Raw genomic sequence first — 18,584 nt, forward strand, 5'->3', positions numbered from 1 at the left:
TACACCAAACCCGCTCTGATACCAGTTATTAGTTCACAATAACTTGATTATGAACACTAAACTCTCAATAAACAATAGATACAAATTATATGAACAAAATTGAGAGAACACGAATGATATATAATATGAAAGACAAAGTAATCGTGCTTCAGAGATACAAAATACAATGAACATCGTACCCCTATTTATACAAGGTTAAACCAAATCTCCAAGATTTGGTTTCCAAAACTACTTGACTAAAAGATAGGAAAAGATAAACTAAAACTTATTAATATTCTAAACAAATCAGTGTTTATCTTCTAGAGATAATATCAAATCAAAACGTGATCTTCTAAATATTTATCCAGATCTCCAGAATTCCCATAGCTTCTTTACCAAGTAATTAAACCGTTCACACAAACAGATTCTGCAACTTGCATCTCCAGACTCTAACTTCCAGACTCTAACTTCCTGCAAAACATTTTGACTCATCAGATCTTATTCCAACATCAACACCAATATCCTATAACTATCTCATAACTAAACAATCCATATCATGGCTAAAACATTACTCCTCTTAATATACAACGTACACGCAATAAAGCATCAAGTCCAACAATAAAAAGCCACTGGAACCCATAATTCCTATAACTAATCTAAACACTTCCGTTAAATTGATGGTGAGTGTGGGTAACTAACGCGGATAACTAGCTCGTGCCTATGGTTAGTTACGGGTAATGAGTCGTAGGGAGTGGTCTTAGGGCTACAAATAGAAAACTACTTAAGTAATTAATAATTACTCCGTAATTATTTATAATTTAAGAACATGTCAAATAATCATGTTTTCATGTTTCAAACACAAACCAAACACACTAAAAAAACTTTGTAGGCTTGTATCGAAGTTTACTAGTTTAAATTCGACCCATTAATTGAACCCGACACAACCGGCCCGCCCATAACCTTGGCAACCAAGTCACCATATGGTCATGTGTTCCGTCAATCAAAATTACTACTGTGCCACTTCACTCCACAAAAGATAGAATTAGAACCGAACCCTGAATGAAACCCTAGCCACCACAAACCAGTTACCAATCGATCGCACAATCTCGATACTCGTCTAATCAATTTATCAGTTTCTCTGCGATAAAGGTTACTGTCCTTCTTCATTCTCCAATTGGCAGATTCTAGATTCTTCAAATTTCATCCTTAATTGCATTTTCCGGGTTTTTAGGTTTGTTGATTTGATTTGATGCAGGTGATTTGTTTGTAGGCTTTTTAGGGTTTCTGATATCGGAAAGTGAAATATGGCAAGAAAAGGTTTAATGGAGCAGGATTTGAGTAAGTTGGATGTAACGACGCTGCATCCGCTTTCGCCGGAGGTTATATCACGCCAGGCTACAATTAATATTGGTAATTTTGGTGAATTATTTGAGTATTTGTTTGTTTTGATGCGCTAATTGTGATTAATTTTGGTAAATTGGTGTGATTTGTTGGTGTGTTTTGGTTACAAAACAGGCACCATTGGCCATGTGGCTCATGGAAAGTCAACTGTGGTTAAGGCTATATCTGGTGTGCAGGTAAATTTCTTGTTTTCTGTTTGCTTTTTGTTGAAATTTATAACATTATGATACCACTAGTTGTAGCAAGGAAAAATTAGTACCTTTATCAAAGAACCTTATATAACCTGGTCATTATTCATATACAGACTGTTCGTTTCAAGAATGAGTTGGAGCGTAACATTACTATCAAGCTTGGTTATGCTAACGCAAAGATATACAAATGTGAAGATGAAAAGTGTCCTAGACCTATGTGTTACAGGTATGACTAAAAGTTGAGCAATATATTTGTTCCCTGGCATTTTCTTTTTACCTTACATGCTATTAAAGAAGTATCTTAATGTTGTAGGGCCTATGGAAGTGGTAAAGAGGATAACCCACAATGTGAAGTGCCTGGATTTGAAAACAGCAAGATGACATTAATGAGGCATGTGTCGTTTGTTGACTGCCCGGTAAGTATTCAACAGGCTTTGAAACTGATTCTTGAATGCTAAGAATGAATTTTAAGATACTTGTCTCAATGTGGCTTTTATTCAAACAATGAATTCTAAGATACTGTTTTATTATCTGATATGTAAAGCATGATGAGCTTTAATATTTCATCCCCTCCTTTCAATTGATAGTTAAAAGTTAAATTTATGTTATTATTATAGGGTCACGATATTCTGATGGCTACTATGCTTAATGGAGCTGCAATCATGGATGGGGCGTTACTTCTTATAGCTGCAAATGAAAGTTGTCCCCAACCTCAAACATCTGAGCATTTGGCTGCTGTTGAAATCATGCGCCTCAATCACATTATAATTCTTCAAAATAAGGTCGATCTTATTCAGGAGAATGTAGCTATTAATCAACATGAGGCCATTCAGAAATTCATCCAGGTTATTTTTCTTACCCATGTTCCCTTTTGATTACTATTGTGAATAATAATTGGTCATTATGAGCCATCTACTTATGGATTGGTCAATTGGTTTATGTGATATTATTTTTCTGTTTTTACTAATGTTTAATTGTTCATTATATCAGGGGACCGTTGCAGACGGTGCACCTGTCATCCCAGTATCCGCTCAACTCAAGTATAATATTGACGTGGTTTGTGAGTACATAATAAAGCGGATTCCAATTCCAGAGAGGAATTTCGTTTCTCCCCCGAATATGATTGTAATTCGTTCGTTTGATGTTAATAAACCTGGATCTGAAGTTGACGAGATAAAAGGCGGTGTTGCTGGTGGAAGTATCCTCAAGGTTTGTTTTCATTTTTTTTTTTTTTTTTTATTATTATTATTATTATTTTTTTTAAGTGTCTTTATCTTAGTGTTGTTTATTTCATGTAAGTATCGTCCATACATAGATTACAGGTTGAAGTCTCACATAGTTATTGTTGTATTATCCATAGCTTTTATGTTTTATTAATATAATATCAAGTTCCTTATATTTTTTTCATGATAACATATTTATTTTTATACAGGGTGTGTTGAAGGTTAATCAGCATATCGAGGTCCGTCCGGGTATAGTTGTGAAAGATGAGAGTGGCAACATCAAGTGCACTCCAATTTACTCGAGGATCGTCTCACTATACGCCGAGCAAAACGAACTTCAGTTTGCTGTACCTGGAGGTCTTATCGGAGTGGGAACCACAATGGACCCTATGTTGACCCGTGCTGATCGGCTGGTGGGCCAGGTTCTTGGAGAAGTTGGGTCTCTTCCTGATGTTTATGTTGAGCTAGAGGTGATCAGTTTTGAGCTGCTTAAACCTGAAATTCTTACCCAACCCAAAAAACCCGCCCATTATGACACTTCTAACTTCAAATTTACTAATTATGTATTTTGCACAGGTGAACTTCTTTCTTTTGCGTCGGCTGCTAGGTGTGAAGACCAAAGGAACGGAACGGCAAGGGAAGGTGTCGAAGTTAACTAAGGCTGAGATTTTGATGCTTAACATTGGATCAATGTCTACTGGGGCCCGTGTGCTGGCAGTTAAGAATGATTTGGCAAAACTGCAGCTGACATCACCCGTGTGTACGAGCAAAGGGGAGAAGATTGCGTTGAGCAGGAGAGTTGAGAAGCATTGGCGGTTGATTGGTTGGGGACAGATTCAGGCAGGTGTGACACTTGATATCCCACCTTGTCCAATTTAAGCAACAATTTGAATTCCAGTTTTGCCTTCTGAAGTTTTACTATATTTAATTCTTATTCTCTGTTCTAGCTTTTGTAGTAGTGTGATTTTACACTATTTTAACTTGTTTTGAGCACAACTTTTGGATGATGGTGTTTGAAGAAAGGATAAGACATGTGCATTTCTCCTTTGTTTTTTTCTTCTTTTTCGCTCGTGTTCGTTGTATCGCTATTATGAGATTGTAGTAGTCCTTTTTATCATATGAAGTCACTTTTGTTATCCCTTTGCCCTCTGTTTGATAAACATAGAGAAATACGGTTCTCTTTAGCAAATACAAGTTTTAAAAGCCAGTACAAGATAACAATGCATCAAGATGCTACCATTTCTTCGGTTGGTTTCGCTCCTTTTGTCTATTATCTGGTTTTTGTTTGGTTAATTTGTTTTTTAAATTTTTTCGGGATGTTAGGGAGATTCGCTTATAGATAGTTTTTTTTTTGTTTAGTTGGTTGCTTTTTAGGTGCGAGTTTTCCCGTTTTCTCCTAGTCCATTTGTATTCTTTGTTGAGGGCTCCTTTGAAAAATGACATCGTTTCCATATGAGTATTCGTTTTTTTCGCCCTCAAAAAAAAAATCAAGATGCTACCAAAATCTTGTTAATCTTTGTCCACCCTATTGGTAGTTATGGCTGTGTTTATGTATTCTTTGTTTGTTCAACTGTTTAGTGTGTTTGGTGACTAAGATAGTTTCTAGTTGTATCAGTATTTTACTTGTTGATTGTTGATTTTCGGATCCGTTTTTATTTTATTATTTTTTCGCCGAACTTAATAAAAAGAAAAGCATGATGCTAGCAAAATCCTCGGGGTAGGGAGTCGCCAAGCTGCTGTAAGCACGAGCATAAACCAGGTTTTTGTAATCTATTAAGCTCTCTTTTTTGGTTCATTATTGGGATTTGGGAGTGATATGTACACAATCATTTTTTATATGTACACAATGAAATATGCGTTAAAATGTTGTACATTACAATACTATAAAACATAATTGGTTATGTACAATGTACATAACAAAAATGGTTGTGTATATACCATCACCCATTGAGATTAGGTTGTACTAATTTTATATATTTTTAATTAAAACACTGGAAGAAACAAAGCCTTTTAAATAAAAATAAGTTAAAGGTGCATTAAACTACAACTTTTGTGTGATCAACATGGTATAATTGCGCATGCTGTCCTGGAATCCACTAGTTGATGTTAAATATGAACTAAATAGGCTTAGACATAATCTGTTGCAACCAGTGGCGCTATTCCACACTGAGAACCCCAATTTGGCTGATGAGCTGTCACTACTTACATCCATACATTGCTTCAAAGTTCTAAGAAGTGTATCGTATCGTATTTTGCTTGCTATATGACTTTATAATGTTAAAGAATTCATGCTACAAGAGAAGACCACTTTCACTTGCAACATGTACTATGACCGCTTCATGTAGATACGAGAAAGACATTTATAAATAATCAGATGTACATGACTAAATGGTTCACTAAAGTTTAACCTCTCAATGCTAGTCTGGGTATAAAAGAACAAGTTCTTGACATTTCCATTAATCGCTCGAAGATATAAGAAGCTATGACTGAATATTCTGCTATAAAAAAGATGTATAAAAGATTGAACAACAAAACACAAGATAAACAGTTGATCAATATATCATATCAGTCAGCTAAGCATTAAGAAATAATGTTGTTTAATTTCTGTGCTCTTTTGTCCTCCTTTGCTACTACTATACAGTTTGAAATCACTTGTACACAAACAATGGTTAGACTTTTTTTGCTTTATTTATAGCCTAAGCAAATGTGAATCTTCAGATGATTCCCGTTACGATTGTTTCTTTAAAAAGTTCCATGCAAGCAAAGCTGCTCCAACTGCAGGCTCAACCTGGTTTAATCCTAGTTAGAATACACGTAATACTCTGGAAAAAAAATGCATAAGAATGTTCATGAATTTGGATCCCATATAGTTTATGCTTGTTAGTCACAGTTAACACCATTTCAATTCCATATTCACAGTCCAAAAAATATAGAATCCTGGCGTTAAATAGACTTGCAATTTGATTGTGGTTATCTTATGTCAAAAAAAAAAAAAAAAAAAAAAAAAAAAAAAAAAAAAATATATATATATATATATATATATATATAACCAATTAAGATTAGAATAAAAGGTGTTGGAACAGTGTTTGAATGTGCTTCCACTTTTGGAAGATGTGCAATAACACACTCGGATGAATACTGTTCATAAAATTCTGATAATACTGAAAAACATAAGATAAAATGCATAAAAAGGTCATCTGAAATAAAAGTGTAGACGGTAAATAGAAGTCTTTTAGAATTAGGTCAAAAGAGCATACAACTTAATTTAGTTTACCATTAAATAATCATTTTTATTTGCAGTTAATATGAAAAAGATTATTATCCAAAGTCAACTATTTTTAAAGCAAAATATGTATATAAAGACACAAATATAACCCTCATTCCTGACCCAATAGTGAGTGAACATACTCTAGGTCCTCTTTCCAATACATGAAACGCACAATGTTGCAAACCCGCTACTCGGGGACTGGGAGTACTCGAACGGGATTTTGGAGGGAGTAATCGGCAACTCGGGATTAATCATATTGAACTTTTTATACATTTAAATAAAAAAAATTAAATTAAAATTATGTGTAAATGTTAAAGAAAACCATAAACATAAACTTCAACATTATTGTCTAAAAACATTAACTTTAAAATGTTGACCAATTGTGACTTTGAACGACATTGACCAATTAATTAAGAGGATTTTTAAAAATCGGATCAGTCTATTCTTATAAATGAGGAATCAGGGATTAATCGGGTTTTTTACAACAGTATATATACATTGTTAAAATCGAGGATGCTTGGAGAAGTATTAAAAGATATATATATATATATATATATCATAATATTGACCAAGTTCATTATATTACCTTAGGCCGGATCGGAACCATTTTTGGGAACTCCTTAGAAATGCAACTAATTACTTCTTTTCCTATATCCCACTTCTTATTGGCTTCAAGAACACCACCAACCATTACAAGAGGGCATGCTTTCTTTCCATCTACAAGTAAATAACTCATCTTTATAATACAACACACGAACAAGATACACACTAATACCATACTAAGCCAATTTAAGGTTGAAGTTAGGTCGGTAAAAAGGACGAGTCATAAAACTAATTAAGAACAGTAAATTTTATTTGTTAATTTTCGTTTTGACATGCACCTTCGCCACACAACCCTAGTCTGGAAACAACAGCCTTGATACTTGAAGCCAAATCCTGAACTGCATCAAGTAATATGCCATTAGCAACTTCATCACCAGCTTCTGCACAAGAAACGACAACCGGGACTAAAGCTGCAATTCGGGCCCACGATGGATCAGCGTATGTCCACCTATAATCAAATCAAGTTTATCAGTCATCACTAACACTTCAAAGTAGATGATCTAATGAGTAATGTAGATAAATTTATTAATTTGAAATCAATTTAAGACACAATTCGACTACATTAGTTAAGACAAAACATATACCCGATTAGTTCATCTGGAGAAGAAAGTTGTAGTTCGTGCAGGATTTTGGATGTAAGCATTGTTTGCGGCCCACGACCATCATGAGCCCGTATAACTGATGTCAATGCCATAGCAGATATACCATATCCACTACATGTTCATAAGATAAGTAATCAACAAACAGTCATTTACAATTAAATATCCTGTTCAAACAGGTGTTAACTATAAAAAGAAATTGCACATTATACCTTCCCCAATCACCTAAAACGGGACCCGCACCAGAAGCCCGGGCTTCTCTTCCATCTTCCGTATAACCATACGCAATAGTCCCCGTCCCAGCAATTAAAACACACCCATGAAGCTTTCCCATTGTTCCACTAGCCATAGCAGCCACAGCATCATTGTGTATTAAACATTTAACATCATTCGGGAATCTCTCTCTGAGTATGAAAAGACAAAAAACAATATTATCATAAAATTTTGGATATAAGGATAAAAAGAAGCAACAATTAAAAGTGAATGCATGATTCAAATAGACAACTGACCTCAGCCAACTTAAAATCCTTTGCTGGTCTGATGGATGGTTAACTCCCGATACAGCTAAACACACTGCTCGAACAGCTGATCGAGTTGAACCGCACTTTAAAAGAGCATCTGCCATAACGTTTTCTAGTGTTTCCCTTGCAGCAATTTCTGTCAATTACATGTTATTTGAATAGTCTTAGTATGGGTAGGGATTGTCACCTTTTTAGTATATAAGATGATCACATTATGTATGTACATATATAACAGAATATGAATTCAAATATGTAAACAGAAGATGCATAAACTATTACCTCCAACACTGTTATGATTCGAACAACCAGCAACAGCTCGAGCTAACACCGATGGAGGGTCAGGCGGAGCACAATCATCATCAAACGAAAATACAGGCATACATATACATACAGTTGAAGTTGTACCACCATCTAATCCCAAAATTAAACCCTGATCGCCACCATTAATCGTCATTCCGTGTTCGAAATCCCAAATTCCCCCATTCCTCTCCCTCTTCATCACTATAAAACACCTCCAAATTATGATAAAACCCTAGAATTCATAAAATCTTCATAAATGAAATAGCAGTAACAAAATCTTAATTCAACTGCTGCTGATGATGTAATAATAATAATAATAATAAAACTGAATCCGGGCAGGCATATAGGTCAAACACTAATGAACAAGAAAGACCTAAATATTATATTTTGATTACTAGTGACCAAATACAGCATTATTTATTATTTTACAAATTATTATACAATAAATTGGACAGTAATTGGTCAAAATTTTCAATTCGTCAACATCTGTCAGCATCAATTATACTTCTAAACAACATTGATTGGATGAACAATTTTACTTCATTTCAGTATACATATATGCATACAAACAAATACTCCGTACATCAATAGTTCAATTTCAATAGATTAATACAAGTGTAAATACAGATGTGCAAATTAGAGATTAAGGGGAAGAAAAGATACCACTGACTGAAATTTTAGCCTTGAATCAAAGAATATGCGAAGTGATTAATCTTGATTTTCTTGAAAGGTTTTTACTGTATTTTGTTCGGACCTTTTTTTAGTGTTATTACCCCCTACATACTAAAAGGCACCTAGGATTTGGTAGTTTCGGCCCACATACGCTTTCAAAACGACAACAGTTTCCCCCAGGATTTGGTCTTTTCGCCCCCATACGCTTTCAAAACGACAACAGTTTCCCCCGGGATTTGGCCGTTTCGGCCCCCATACGCTTTCAAAACGACAACAGTTTCCCAGACGACATGTCGTCGGGAAAACCCTGACATGCCGTCGGGAAAAGCCCAAATTTACATAATCACCCCCTTAACTACGTTTACCTTTACATCTTTTCAGGGGTATAAAACGAAAACTCATTATTTTATTTTAAAAAAGTTACATAAACTCCACCCGAATTGTTAACGGACCGTATCTCCTCGCTCGCCGCGAGTTAAATTTTTTCGAGACCGCCATTCAACTCGAAATAATCTTGCGAACCCAACGGGACTAACTACGCGCGAAATGGACACTTTTCAAAAAACGCTAAATACTGCGGGCTACCTTTCATACATATATGTACACGTATAACAAACTACCCAGGCTATATACATCATATCGATGGTTTCGTCTCCCTTTTTTACGCAACCTTCGCGGCATTTAAAACGCATAGGAAATTAGGTACTCTAGGTATTAACCACGTGCACCCAAACACACCCGTAGCAAATCGTTTTTAGTTCTATAAATTCATAACGCTACGTTAACTACGAATATGTAACCCGAAAGGCCCCGCAGCATCGCGCGGGCTACTTTTTCTAGTTTTGTGAATTTGTGAATAGGTGGTGTGAATTTATTTTTTTTTAGTTCAAAATTATATTTATTTATTTATTTTTTTCCGAAAAAGGAAATTTTATAAAAATATGGAACTTTCATAAAAAATGACAATAACCAATAACAATACAAACGTCCTAGCGAGCATCACAACTAGAAAATCATGACCCATCAGAACGAAAAACAAGCACTAGCTAATTAAACGCTAGCTTCACCACAACTAACACAAAAACAACCTAACTGAAACAACTCTACAATCAAAAAATAAACCAACAACTCAAAAAGGAGGGAAAATTTTGAAACAAAATTTTATATGTAAAATAAATATTTATGAAACATCGTTGACTTCACTCTCTATCAATAAAATATTCTCTTCAATAAAATCTGTTTTAATTGATTAAGAATTTGAAATAAAAATTTTACGGAGGTAATATACCTTTATATTATAATTGCTATTTTTATCGGTGATTGGGATTTGATTTTGAGATTCGACGGTAATACAACTTCCATTGTATGTATGTGAACGCTAGTTTTTCTTTTTCATAATGATTGCGGTTTGCCTGACCATCCCTGAACCTTTGCCCGTGCTATTGCTGTTGTTCTAATCACAACAATGTTGGAGGTGGTAGTTCATATCTCTTCTTTTTTTTGGCATATGTAAATTGATATTTTGATATATATGCATAGCAAAACACAATATCAACTCGAGTTCCTATCGTCATGTTGTGACGACCAGGCAATTTTCGACCAAATTTGAACTTGATCTTAAGCTGAAACCAACACGATAAGCAAAGTCTGTAATGATGAAGTCTCAAAAACTTTGAACTGTGTTCATGTATACATGTGACCTTTGACTATTCCCGACGATTCACGAACCATTGTGTAAAGTTATATGTAACATATATATGTGTGTGTGTGTGTGTATATATATATATATATATATATATATATATATATATATATATATATATATATATATATATATATATAAATTTGAAGATAAGTAATAATATGAAAGTTAATACATGTAAGGTGTTATAATAATTAATAATATTGTTATCATTATTAAATAGCCTTGTTATTATAATTAATAGTAAAATTTAATTAGTATTATGATTATTATCCTTACAAGTATCTTTATTATCATAAATAATACAAATAGTATTATTAACATGAATAAAATTATTAATATTAGTTTTATAGTTAATATCATCTTTAATACTTATTAATATTATAAATACTATAAAAATAATTAATATTAGTATTATTATTATAACTATCATTAATAATACTTTTATTATCAATTACACTAAAATTTATTATTATTATGACTTATTATTATTAATTATATTATTATTATTATTATTATTAATTATTATTATTATTATTATTATTATTATTATTATTATTATTATTATTGGTAATATAATTATAATTATTAATTATTAATTATTAATAATAAATATATAGAATCAAGAATATTGGATCCGAATCAGTTCCACTTTACTTTCAAATCTGATTACAATTCGTTTTTATCTGATTTTGTCAACAATCTACAACAGTTAAAGGGTACAATTCAGTTAGCAATCTACATCGCCTTTTATTTTTTTTATATTTCTGTGCACGAACGAATAAAAGCTGTTGGATTCAATTGAGTTATAAATCGATTATATTAGCAATATTATTAGAAAAATTACTCAATTCTTTCATCACCAACTTTATTATTATTTCTATCAAGTGATCGAACTGCTATACTACTGTATGTTTCGTTTTCTATTTCGAATCAAACCACACCTTTAAATCAACCACCTGTCGAGGTTTCTGTTATTGTTATTATCTGGTTCATCCTCTCCAAGAACAACACCCATTTAATCACCTTCAATAAACCAAACCCATGCCATCACCACTCGCCACTCTAAAATACCCAACACCACCGATTACTCGAAGATCCCCACAAAGCCTATAACCTCTTCAATGTATATCTACTGCTGCTTTCTTATTTAAAACCCTACGAATTCCTCCTTCGACCCATAACAAATCACCACCAATAACACCTCATTAATCATCAACTCGTTTCACTCTTGCATGTTTCTGTTGGTTGAAAACCACCACCGTCGCCACTTAATTCCTTTATTTAACTTCTTGTGCCGTTTCTTTGTGTGATCGTAATCGAATATTATGAGGAGTGAGGTAATGACGATGATAAAGATAACTCCATAATATAGAAGATATATTTAGGACCCTACTTGATTATTTATCTAATTATACAAAGCACTACCATCAAGTGTCGGCAATTTGCCTGGTTACGTTAATGGAAAATGACGACATGATGATGAGTATAATAATGATTCGGTGAAGATAATAATTAAGATGATAATAATAGATTTATGATGGGTTGTAAAGAAGAAAGGGATGTGTTTGTTGTTTTTCATTTTCAACGAACCCCACAACCACAATATCTATCGAGCAAACTATTTAGAACATGTTATTTGGGCTGCTGTATTTCTTGCTGATCGAGCTTCATGAGGATATCAAACAGGCCACAAAACTTTAATTGGATTTATTAAATGGACTGTCTTGTTGGGCCATATATTTCTGCATTTGGGCCGAGAAGTTTAGTAATAAGGTTGATACAAGATAAAACGGATTAAAATCGTAAATATAGCAGATAAATTCGGATAGTGTAATGGTTTGGGTGGTTGTGAGGTTAACGTGAGGTCACGGGTTCAATTCCGGTTCGTGACATTTTTTTTTGAAAAGCTCTTTAAAGGTAGTTTTATTATTTTCATTATTATCATTATTACTATTATCATTATAGATTAGAATTAAAATTAGAATTAGAACTAGAATTAGAACTAAAATTATTATTATCATTTTTATTATTATTGTTAAAAGAACTTTTATTTTTATTTTTAAATTTTCATTGTTATTAAAATTTTCATTTTTATTAAAATTATTAGTATTATCAAAAGTATCATTTAGAATTATTTTTTTTAAGATTCATATTATTATTATTATTATTGTTATTATTAAAAATATATTTTTTTATTATATTATTAAAAAATTTCATTATCATTATTGCTATTATATTATTATAACAAATAAATATTTTGTCTATAAAATATACTTTTAGTAATATTACATATGAGTATGTATTAATCATATTAATATTTTTTTTATATATGTAAATATTCATATATAACAAATTAGGTATTTCTAATAATACAAACCATATATAGATATTAATATAACTATATAAATATTAATCATTTAATTTATATACACAAATTAAAATATATAACTTAAGATAGACAATATGAAATTTTTCGATTACAATTATGTGTATTAATAAATAAACAAATGATATAGGTTCGTGAATCTGAGGCCAACCCTGCATTGTTAAATGACGTCATATGTATTTTTACTACAAAATACAATATGGTGAGTTTCATTTGCTCCCTTTTTAATTGCTTTTGCAATATATATTTTTGGGTTGAGAATACATGCGCTGCTTTTATGTTTGACGAAATAGACATAAGTACTTAAAATATATTCTACGTTGAGTTGTACCAACCCTGCATATCTTCCCTAATAGCTTGGTAACTAATATTTACATGTTGGAATAACATGTAAGCGCGAATCCTATTGATAGATCTATCGGGTTTGACCACCCCAACCGGGCTAGTCGCTCTAGTATCGTAAACGGTTGCATAGTACTTCGTTTTTATTACACTTGGTACAGTGTAGGGAGATTTCATAATAAAGAGAATATGCCACATTAATTGTTAAGTATGGTTACCGAAGCGCTCAACAACTTATAGAATACTTTTATACACTTGCGAGTGTACATATATTCATGAAACAGAAATCTTGTGGTCTATCAAAAGTGCTGAATTTTATTGTTTACGATAAACCTATGAACTCACCAACCTTTTGGTTGACACTTTAAAGCATGTTATTCTCATGTATGAAAAAAATCTTCCGCTGTGCATGAAATGTCCCGTTCATATTGATTATAAACGTTCCATATTAATTGATTTCGTCGCGAGGTTTTGACCTCTATATGAGACGTTTTTCAAAGACTGCATTCATTTTTATAACAACCATAACCTTTATTTTATCTATAAAGGTTTAAAAAGCATTACGTAGATTATCAAATAATGATAATCTAAAATATACCGTTTACACACGACCATTACATAATGGTTTACAATAAGAATATATTACATCAAAAATAAGTTTCTTGAATACAGTTTTTACATAATATCATACAAGCATGGACTCCAAATCTTGTCCTTATTTTAGTATGCAACAGCAGAAGCTCTTAATAATCACCTGAGAATAAACATGCTTAAAACGTCAACAAAAATATTGGTGAGTTATAGGTTTAACCTATATATTATCAAATCATAATAATAGACCACAAGATTTTATATTTCAATATACATCCCATACATAGAGATAAAAATCATTCATATGGTGAACACCTGGTAATCGACATTAACAAGATGCATATAAGAATATCCCCTATCATTACGGGAAATCTTTCGAACATGATAAAAACGAATTCGAAGTACTAAAGCATCCGGTACTTTGGATGGGGTTCGTTAGGCCCAATAGATTTATCTTTAGGATTCGCGTCAATTAGTAGATTGGTTTACTAATTCTTAGGCTACCAAGCAAAAGGGGCATATTCGGCTTCGATCATTCACCCATATAATGTAGTTTCATTTACTTGTGTCTATTTCGTAAAATATTTATAAAACTGTATGTATTCTCATCCCAAAATATTAGATTTTAAAAGTGAGACTATAACTCACTTTTACAGATTTATACTTCATCGGGAGTAAGACTTGGCCACTGGTCGATTCATGAACCTATAACAAATATATACATATACATATATATATCAAAGTATGTTCAAAATATATTTACAATATTTTTAATACATTTTGATGTTTTAAGTTTATTAAGTCAGCTGTCTTCGTTAGTAACCTACAACTAGTTGTCCATAGTTAGATGTACAGAAATAAATTGATATATATTATCTTGAATCAATCCACGAACCAGTGTATACACGTCTCAGGCTAGATCACAACTCAAAGTATATATATATTTGAGAATCAACCTCAACCCTGTATAGCTAACTCCAACATTACTGCATATAGAGTGTCTATGGTTGTTCCAAATAATATATATACATGGGTCGATATGATATGTCAAAACATTTGTATACGTGTCTATGGTATCCCAAGATTACATAATATATTAGAATACATGTATAATACAATATAAGTTAGCTAGGATATGATTAATATACATTTGTTACCAATTTTCACGTAGCTACAACAAGAAAAATTATCCAATCTTGTTTTACCCATAACTTCTTCGTTTTAAATTCGTTTTGAGTGAATAAAGTTGCTATGGTTTCATATTGAACTCTATTTTATGAATCTAAACAGAAAAAGTATAGGTTTATAGTTAGAAATATAAGTTACAAGTCATTTTTGTAAGAGGTAGTCATTTAAGTCGAAAGAACGACTTCTTGATGACCATTTTGAAAAACATACTTCCACTTTGAGTTTAACAATGATTTTTGGATATAGTTTCATGTTCATAAGAAAAATCATTTTCCCAGAAGAACAACTTTTAAATCAAATTTTATAATAGTTTTTAATTATCAAACCCAAAACAGCCCGCGGTGTTACTACGACGGCGTATATCCGATTTTACGGTGTTTTTCGTGTTTCCAGGTTTTAAATCATTAAGTTAGCATATCATAAAGATATAGAACATGTGTTTAGTTGATTTTAAAAGTCAAGTTAGAAGGATTAACTTTTGTTTGCGAATAAGTGTAGAATTAACTAAACTCTGTTCTAGTGATTACAAGTTTAAACCTTCGAATAAGGTAGTTTTATATATATGAATCGAATGATGTTATGAACATCATTACTACCTCAGGTTTTGTGGATAAACCTACTGGAAATGAGAAAAATAGATCTAGCTTCAAAGGATCCTTGGATGGCTTGAAAGTTCTTGAAGCAGAATCTTGACACGAAAACAAGTTCAATTAAGATTTCCACTCGAAATAAGAGTGATATAGTTATAGAAATTGAATCAATGTTTGAATATGAGTATTACCTTGTATTAGAAAGATATCTTACTGTAAATAAGAAAGATTTCTTGAGGTTGGATGATCACTTTACAAGATTGGAAGTAAGCTAGCAAACTTGAAAGTATTCTTGATTTTATGAAACTAGAACTTATAGAATTTATGAAGAACACTTAGAACTTGAAGATAGAACTTGAGAGTGATCAATTAGATGAAGAAAATTGAAGAATTAAAGTGTTTTTAGGTATTTTTGGTCATTGGTATATGGATTAGATATAAAGGATGTGTAGTTTTATTTACATGTAAATAAGTCATGAATGATTACTAATATTTTTGTAATTTGATGAGATATTTCATGCTAGTTGCCAAATGATGGTTTCCACATGTGTTAGGTGACTCACATGGGCTGCTAAGAGCTGATCATTGGAGTGTATATACCAATAGTACATACATCTAAAAGCTGTGTATTGTACGAGTACGAATACGGGTGCATACGAGTAGAATTGTTGATGAAACTGAACGAGGATGTAATTGTAAGCATTTTTGTTAAATAGAAGTATTTTGATAAGTGTCTTGAAGTCTTTCAAAAGTGTATGAATACATATTAAAACACTACATGTATATACATTTTAACTGAGTCGTTAAGTCATCGTTAGTCGTTACATGTAAATGTTGTTTTGAAACCTTTAGGTTAACGATCTTGTTAAATGTTGTTAACCCATTGTTTATTATATCTAAAGAGATGTTAAATTATTACATTATAATGATATTATGATATATTAATATATCTTAGTATGCTATATATACAGTTAAATGTTGTTACAACAATAATCGTTACATATATGTCTCGTTTCGAAATCATTAAGTTAGTAGTCTTGTTTTTACATATGTAGTTCATTGTTAATACACTTAATGACATGTTTACTTATCATTTATAATGATTAAACATAGTGTGTCAATATCTTAATATGATTCATAAGTATTTAGTAAGACGTTGTTTTAACGATAATCGTTATATATATCGTTTCGAGTTTCTTAATTCAATAAACTCAATTTTATGTATATAACTCATTGTTAAAATACCTAATGAGATACTTACTTATCATAATATCATGTTAACTATATATATAATCATATATATGTCATCATATAGTTTTTACAAGTTTTAACGTTCGTGAATCACCGGTCAAATTGGGTGGTCAATTGTCTATATGAAACCTATTTCAATTAATCAAGTCTTAACAAGTTTGATTGCTTAACATGTTGGAAACACTTAATCATGTAAATAACAATTTCATTTAATATATATAAACATGGAAAAGTTCGGGTCACTTCAGTACCTACCCGTTAAATAAATTTCGTCCCGAAATTTTAAGCAGTAGGAGGTGTTGACGTATCTTCTGGAAATAAGTGCGGGTATTTCTTCTTCATCTGATCTTCTCGTTCCCCGGTTAAATCGGGTCCTCTATGAGCATTCCATCGAACTTTAACAATTGGTATCTTGTTTTGCTTAAGTCTTTTAACCTCACGATCCATTAGTTCGACGGGTTCTTCGACGAATTGAAGTTTTTCGTTGATTTGGATTTCGTCTAACGGAATAGTGAGATCATCTTTAGCAAAACATTTCTTCAAATTTGAGACGTGGAAAGTGTTATGTACAGCCGCGAGTTGTTGTGGTAATTCAAGTCGGTAAGCTACTGGTCCGACACGATCAATAATCTTGAATGGTCCTATATACCTTGGATTTAATTTCCCTCGTTTACCAAATCGAACAACACCTTTCCAAGGTGCAACCTTAAGCATGACCATCTCTCCAATTTCAAATTCTATATCTTTTCTTTTAATGTCGGCGTAGCTCTTTTGTCGACTTTGGGAGGTTTTCAACCGTTGTTGAATTTGGATGATCTTCTTGGTAGTTTCTTGTATTTTCTCCGGACCCGTAATCTGTCTATCCCCCATTTCACTCCAACAAATCGGAGACCTGCACTTTCTACCATAAAGTGCTTCAAACGGCGCCATCTCAATGCTTGAATGGTAGCTGTTATTGTAGAAAAATTCTGCTAACGGTAGATGGCGATCCCAACTGTTTCCTAAATCAATAACACATGCTCGTAGCATGTCTTCAAACATTTGTATCATCCTTTCGCTCTGCCCATCAGTTTGTGGATGATAGGCAGTACTCATGTCTAGACGAGTTCCTAATGCTTGCTGTAATGTCTGCAAGGATCTTGAAATAAATCTGCCATCCCTATCAGAGATAATAGAGATTGGTATTCCATGTCTGGAGACGACTTCCTTCAAATACAGCCGTGCTAACTTCTCCATCTTGTCATCTTCTCTTATTGGCAGGAATTGTGCTGATTTGGTGAGACCATCAACTATTACCCAAATAGTATCAAAACCACTTGCAGTCCTTGGCAATTTAGTGATGAAATCCATGGTAATGTTTTCCCATTTCCATTCCGGGATGTTGAAGTAGACCTGATGGTTGTAGCGACCCGACAAAATTTTCATTGACGGCGCCAGCTACTTAGGTCCCATTACTTGGTCATAAGTCTTTAAAATGACGTTTGACCGAAAATATGTCGCATTCATTTCAAAAGTTAAGATTTGTTCCCAAGTTTACAAGAATCGTTCATCCAAAAGTTACGTTACAAAGTTATAAGTACAATTGAAATCTATGCGACACGATTTAAAAGTAGCCAAAAGATGCTCCATGTATGCATGTATATACTCGACATCCAAGCAAGTATCAAAAGTAATGAGCGGAAGCATGTATCACAAAACGTTCAAGGACCTGAGAAAAACATAGAAATCTGTCAACGAAAACGTTGGTGAAATCATAGGTTTAAGTAAGTAATTA

The 18,584-nt window shown here is 32.5% G+C and overlaps 2 protein-coding genes across 4 annotated transcripts; one reads left to right on the top strand and one right to left on the bottom strand.

Annotated features, from left to right (window-relative positions):
• Positions 1-976: 976 nt before the first annotated feature.
• LOC139843321 (eukaryotic translation initiation factor 2 subunit gamma-like) lies at positions 977-3,916 on the top strand. 2 transcript variants are annotated; one of them, XM_071833394.1, is made up of 9 exons: positions 977-1,128; positions 1,235-1,389; positions 1,495-1,556; positions 1,685-1,797; positions 1,885-1,987; positions 2,189-2,416; positions 2,562-2,780; positions 3,004-3,264; positions 3,371-3,915. In XM_071833394.1, exons 2-9 carry the CDS (start codon positions 1,284-1,286, stop codon positions 3,671-3,673), a joined length of 1,395 nt encoding a protein of 464 aa, XP_071689495.1. In that variant the 5' UTR covers positions 977-1,128; positions 1,235-1,283; the 3' UTR covers positions 3,674-3,915. The 2 variants fall into 2 exon arrangements, with proteins under 2 accessions (XP_071689495.1, XP_071689496.1); XM_071833395.1 differs by having other exon boundaries at positions 979-1,128; positions 1,250-1,389; positions 3,371-3,916.
• Positions 3,917-5,249: 1,333 nt separating this feature from the next.
• On the bottom strand, positions 5,250-8,846 carry LOC139843322 (uncharacterized). 2 transcript variants are annotated; one of them, XM_071833396.1, is made up of 8 exons: positions 8,749-8,846; positions 8,065-8,317; positions 7,774-7,921; positions 7,477-7,668; positions 7,250-7,378; positions 6,944-7,113; positions 6,649-6,779; positions 5,250-5,582 (listed from the first exon to the last, which is right to left on the bottom strand). In XM_071833396.1, the coding sequence occupies exons 2-8, from the start codon at positions 8,282-8,284 to the stop codon at positions 5,523-5,525; spliced, it is 1,050 nt and encodes a 349-aa protein (XP_071689497.1). In that variant the 5' UTR covers positions 8,285-8,317; positions 8,749-8,846; the 3' UTR covers positions 5,250-5,522. The 2 variants fall into 2 exon arrangements, with proteins under 2 accessions (XP_071689497.1, XP_071689498.1); XM_071833397.1 differs by having other exon boundaries at positions 8,065-8,286; positions 8,749-8,842.
• Between the last annotated feature and the right edge of the window lie 9,738 nt (positions 8,847-18,584).

Source organism: Rutidosis leptorrhynchoides, chromosome 4, assembly GCF_046630445.1.
Source record: "Rutidosis leptorrhynchoides isolate AG116_Rl617_1_P2 chromosome 4, CSIRO_AGI_Rlap_v1, whole genome shotgun sequence".
Taxonomy (NCBI): Eukaryota; Viridiplantae; Streptophyta; class Magnoliopsida; order Asterales; family Asteraceae; genus Rutidosis; species Rutidosis leptorrhynchoides.

What these genes read in the sequence shown, in the direction of transcription:
- LOC139843321 (XM_071833394.1), top strand. Translation starts at nt 1,284, where the DNA reads ATGGCAAGAAAAGGTTTAATGGAGCAGGATTTGAGTAAGTTGGATGTA. An exon ending in AGGCTATATCTGGTGTGCAG is followed by an intron (nt 1,557 to 1,684) that starts GTAAATTTCTTG and finishes ATTCATATACAG; the next exon opens with ACTGTTCGTTTCAAGAATGA. An exon ending in CCATTCAGAAATTCATCCAG is followed by an intron (nt 2,417 to 2,561) that starts GTTATTTTTCTT and finishes TCATTATATCAG; the next exon opens with GGGACCGTTGCAGACGGTGC.
- LOC139843322 (XM_071833396.1), bottom strand. Translation starts at nt 8,284, where the DNA reads ATGAAGAGGGAGAGGAATGGGGGAATTTGGGATTTCGAACACGGAATG. An exon ending in AGGATTTTAAGTTGGCTGAG is followed by an intron (nt 7,669 to 7,773) that starts GTCAGTTGTCTA and finishes TTTCATACTCAG; the next exon opens with AGAGAGATTCCCGAATGATG. An exon ending in ACTAGGGTTGTGTGGCGAAG is followed by an intron (nt 6,780 to 6,943) that starts GTGCATGTCAAA and finishes ATTTACTTGTAG; the next exon opens with ATGGAAAGAAAGCATGCCCT.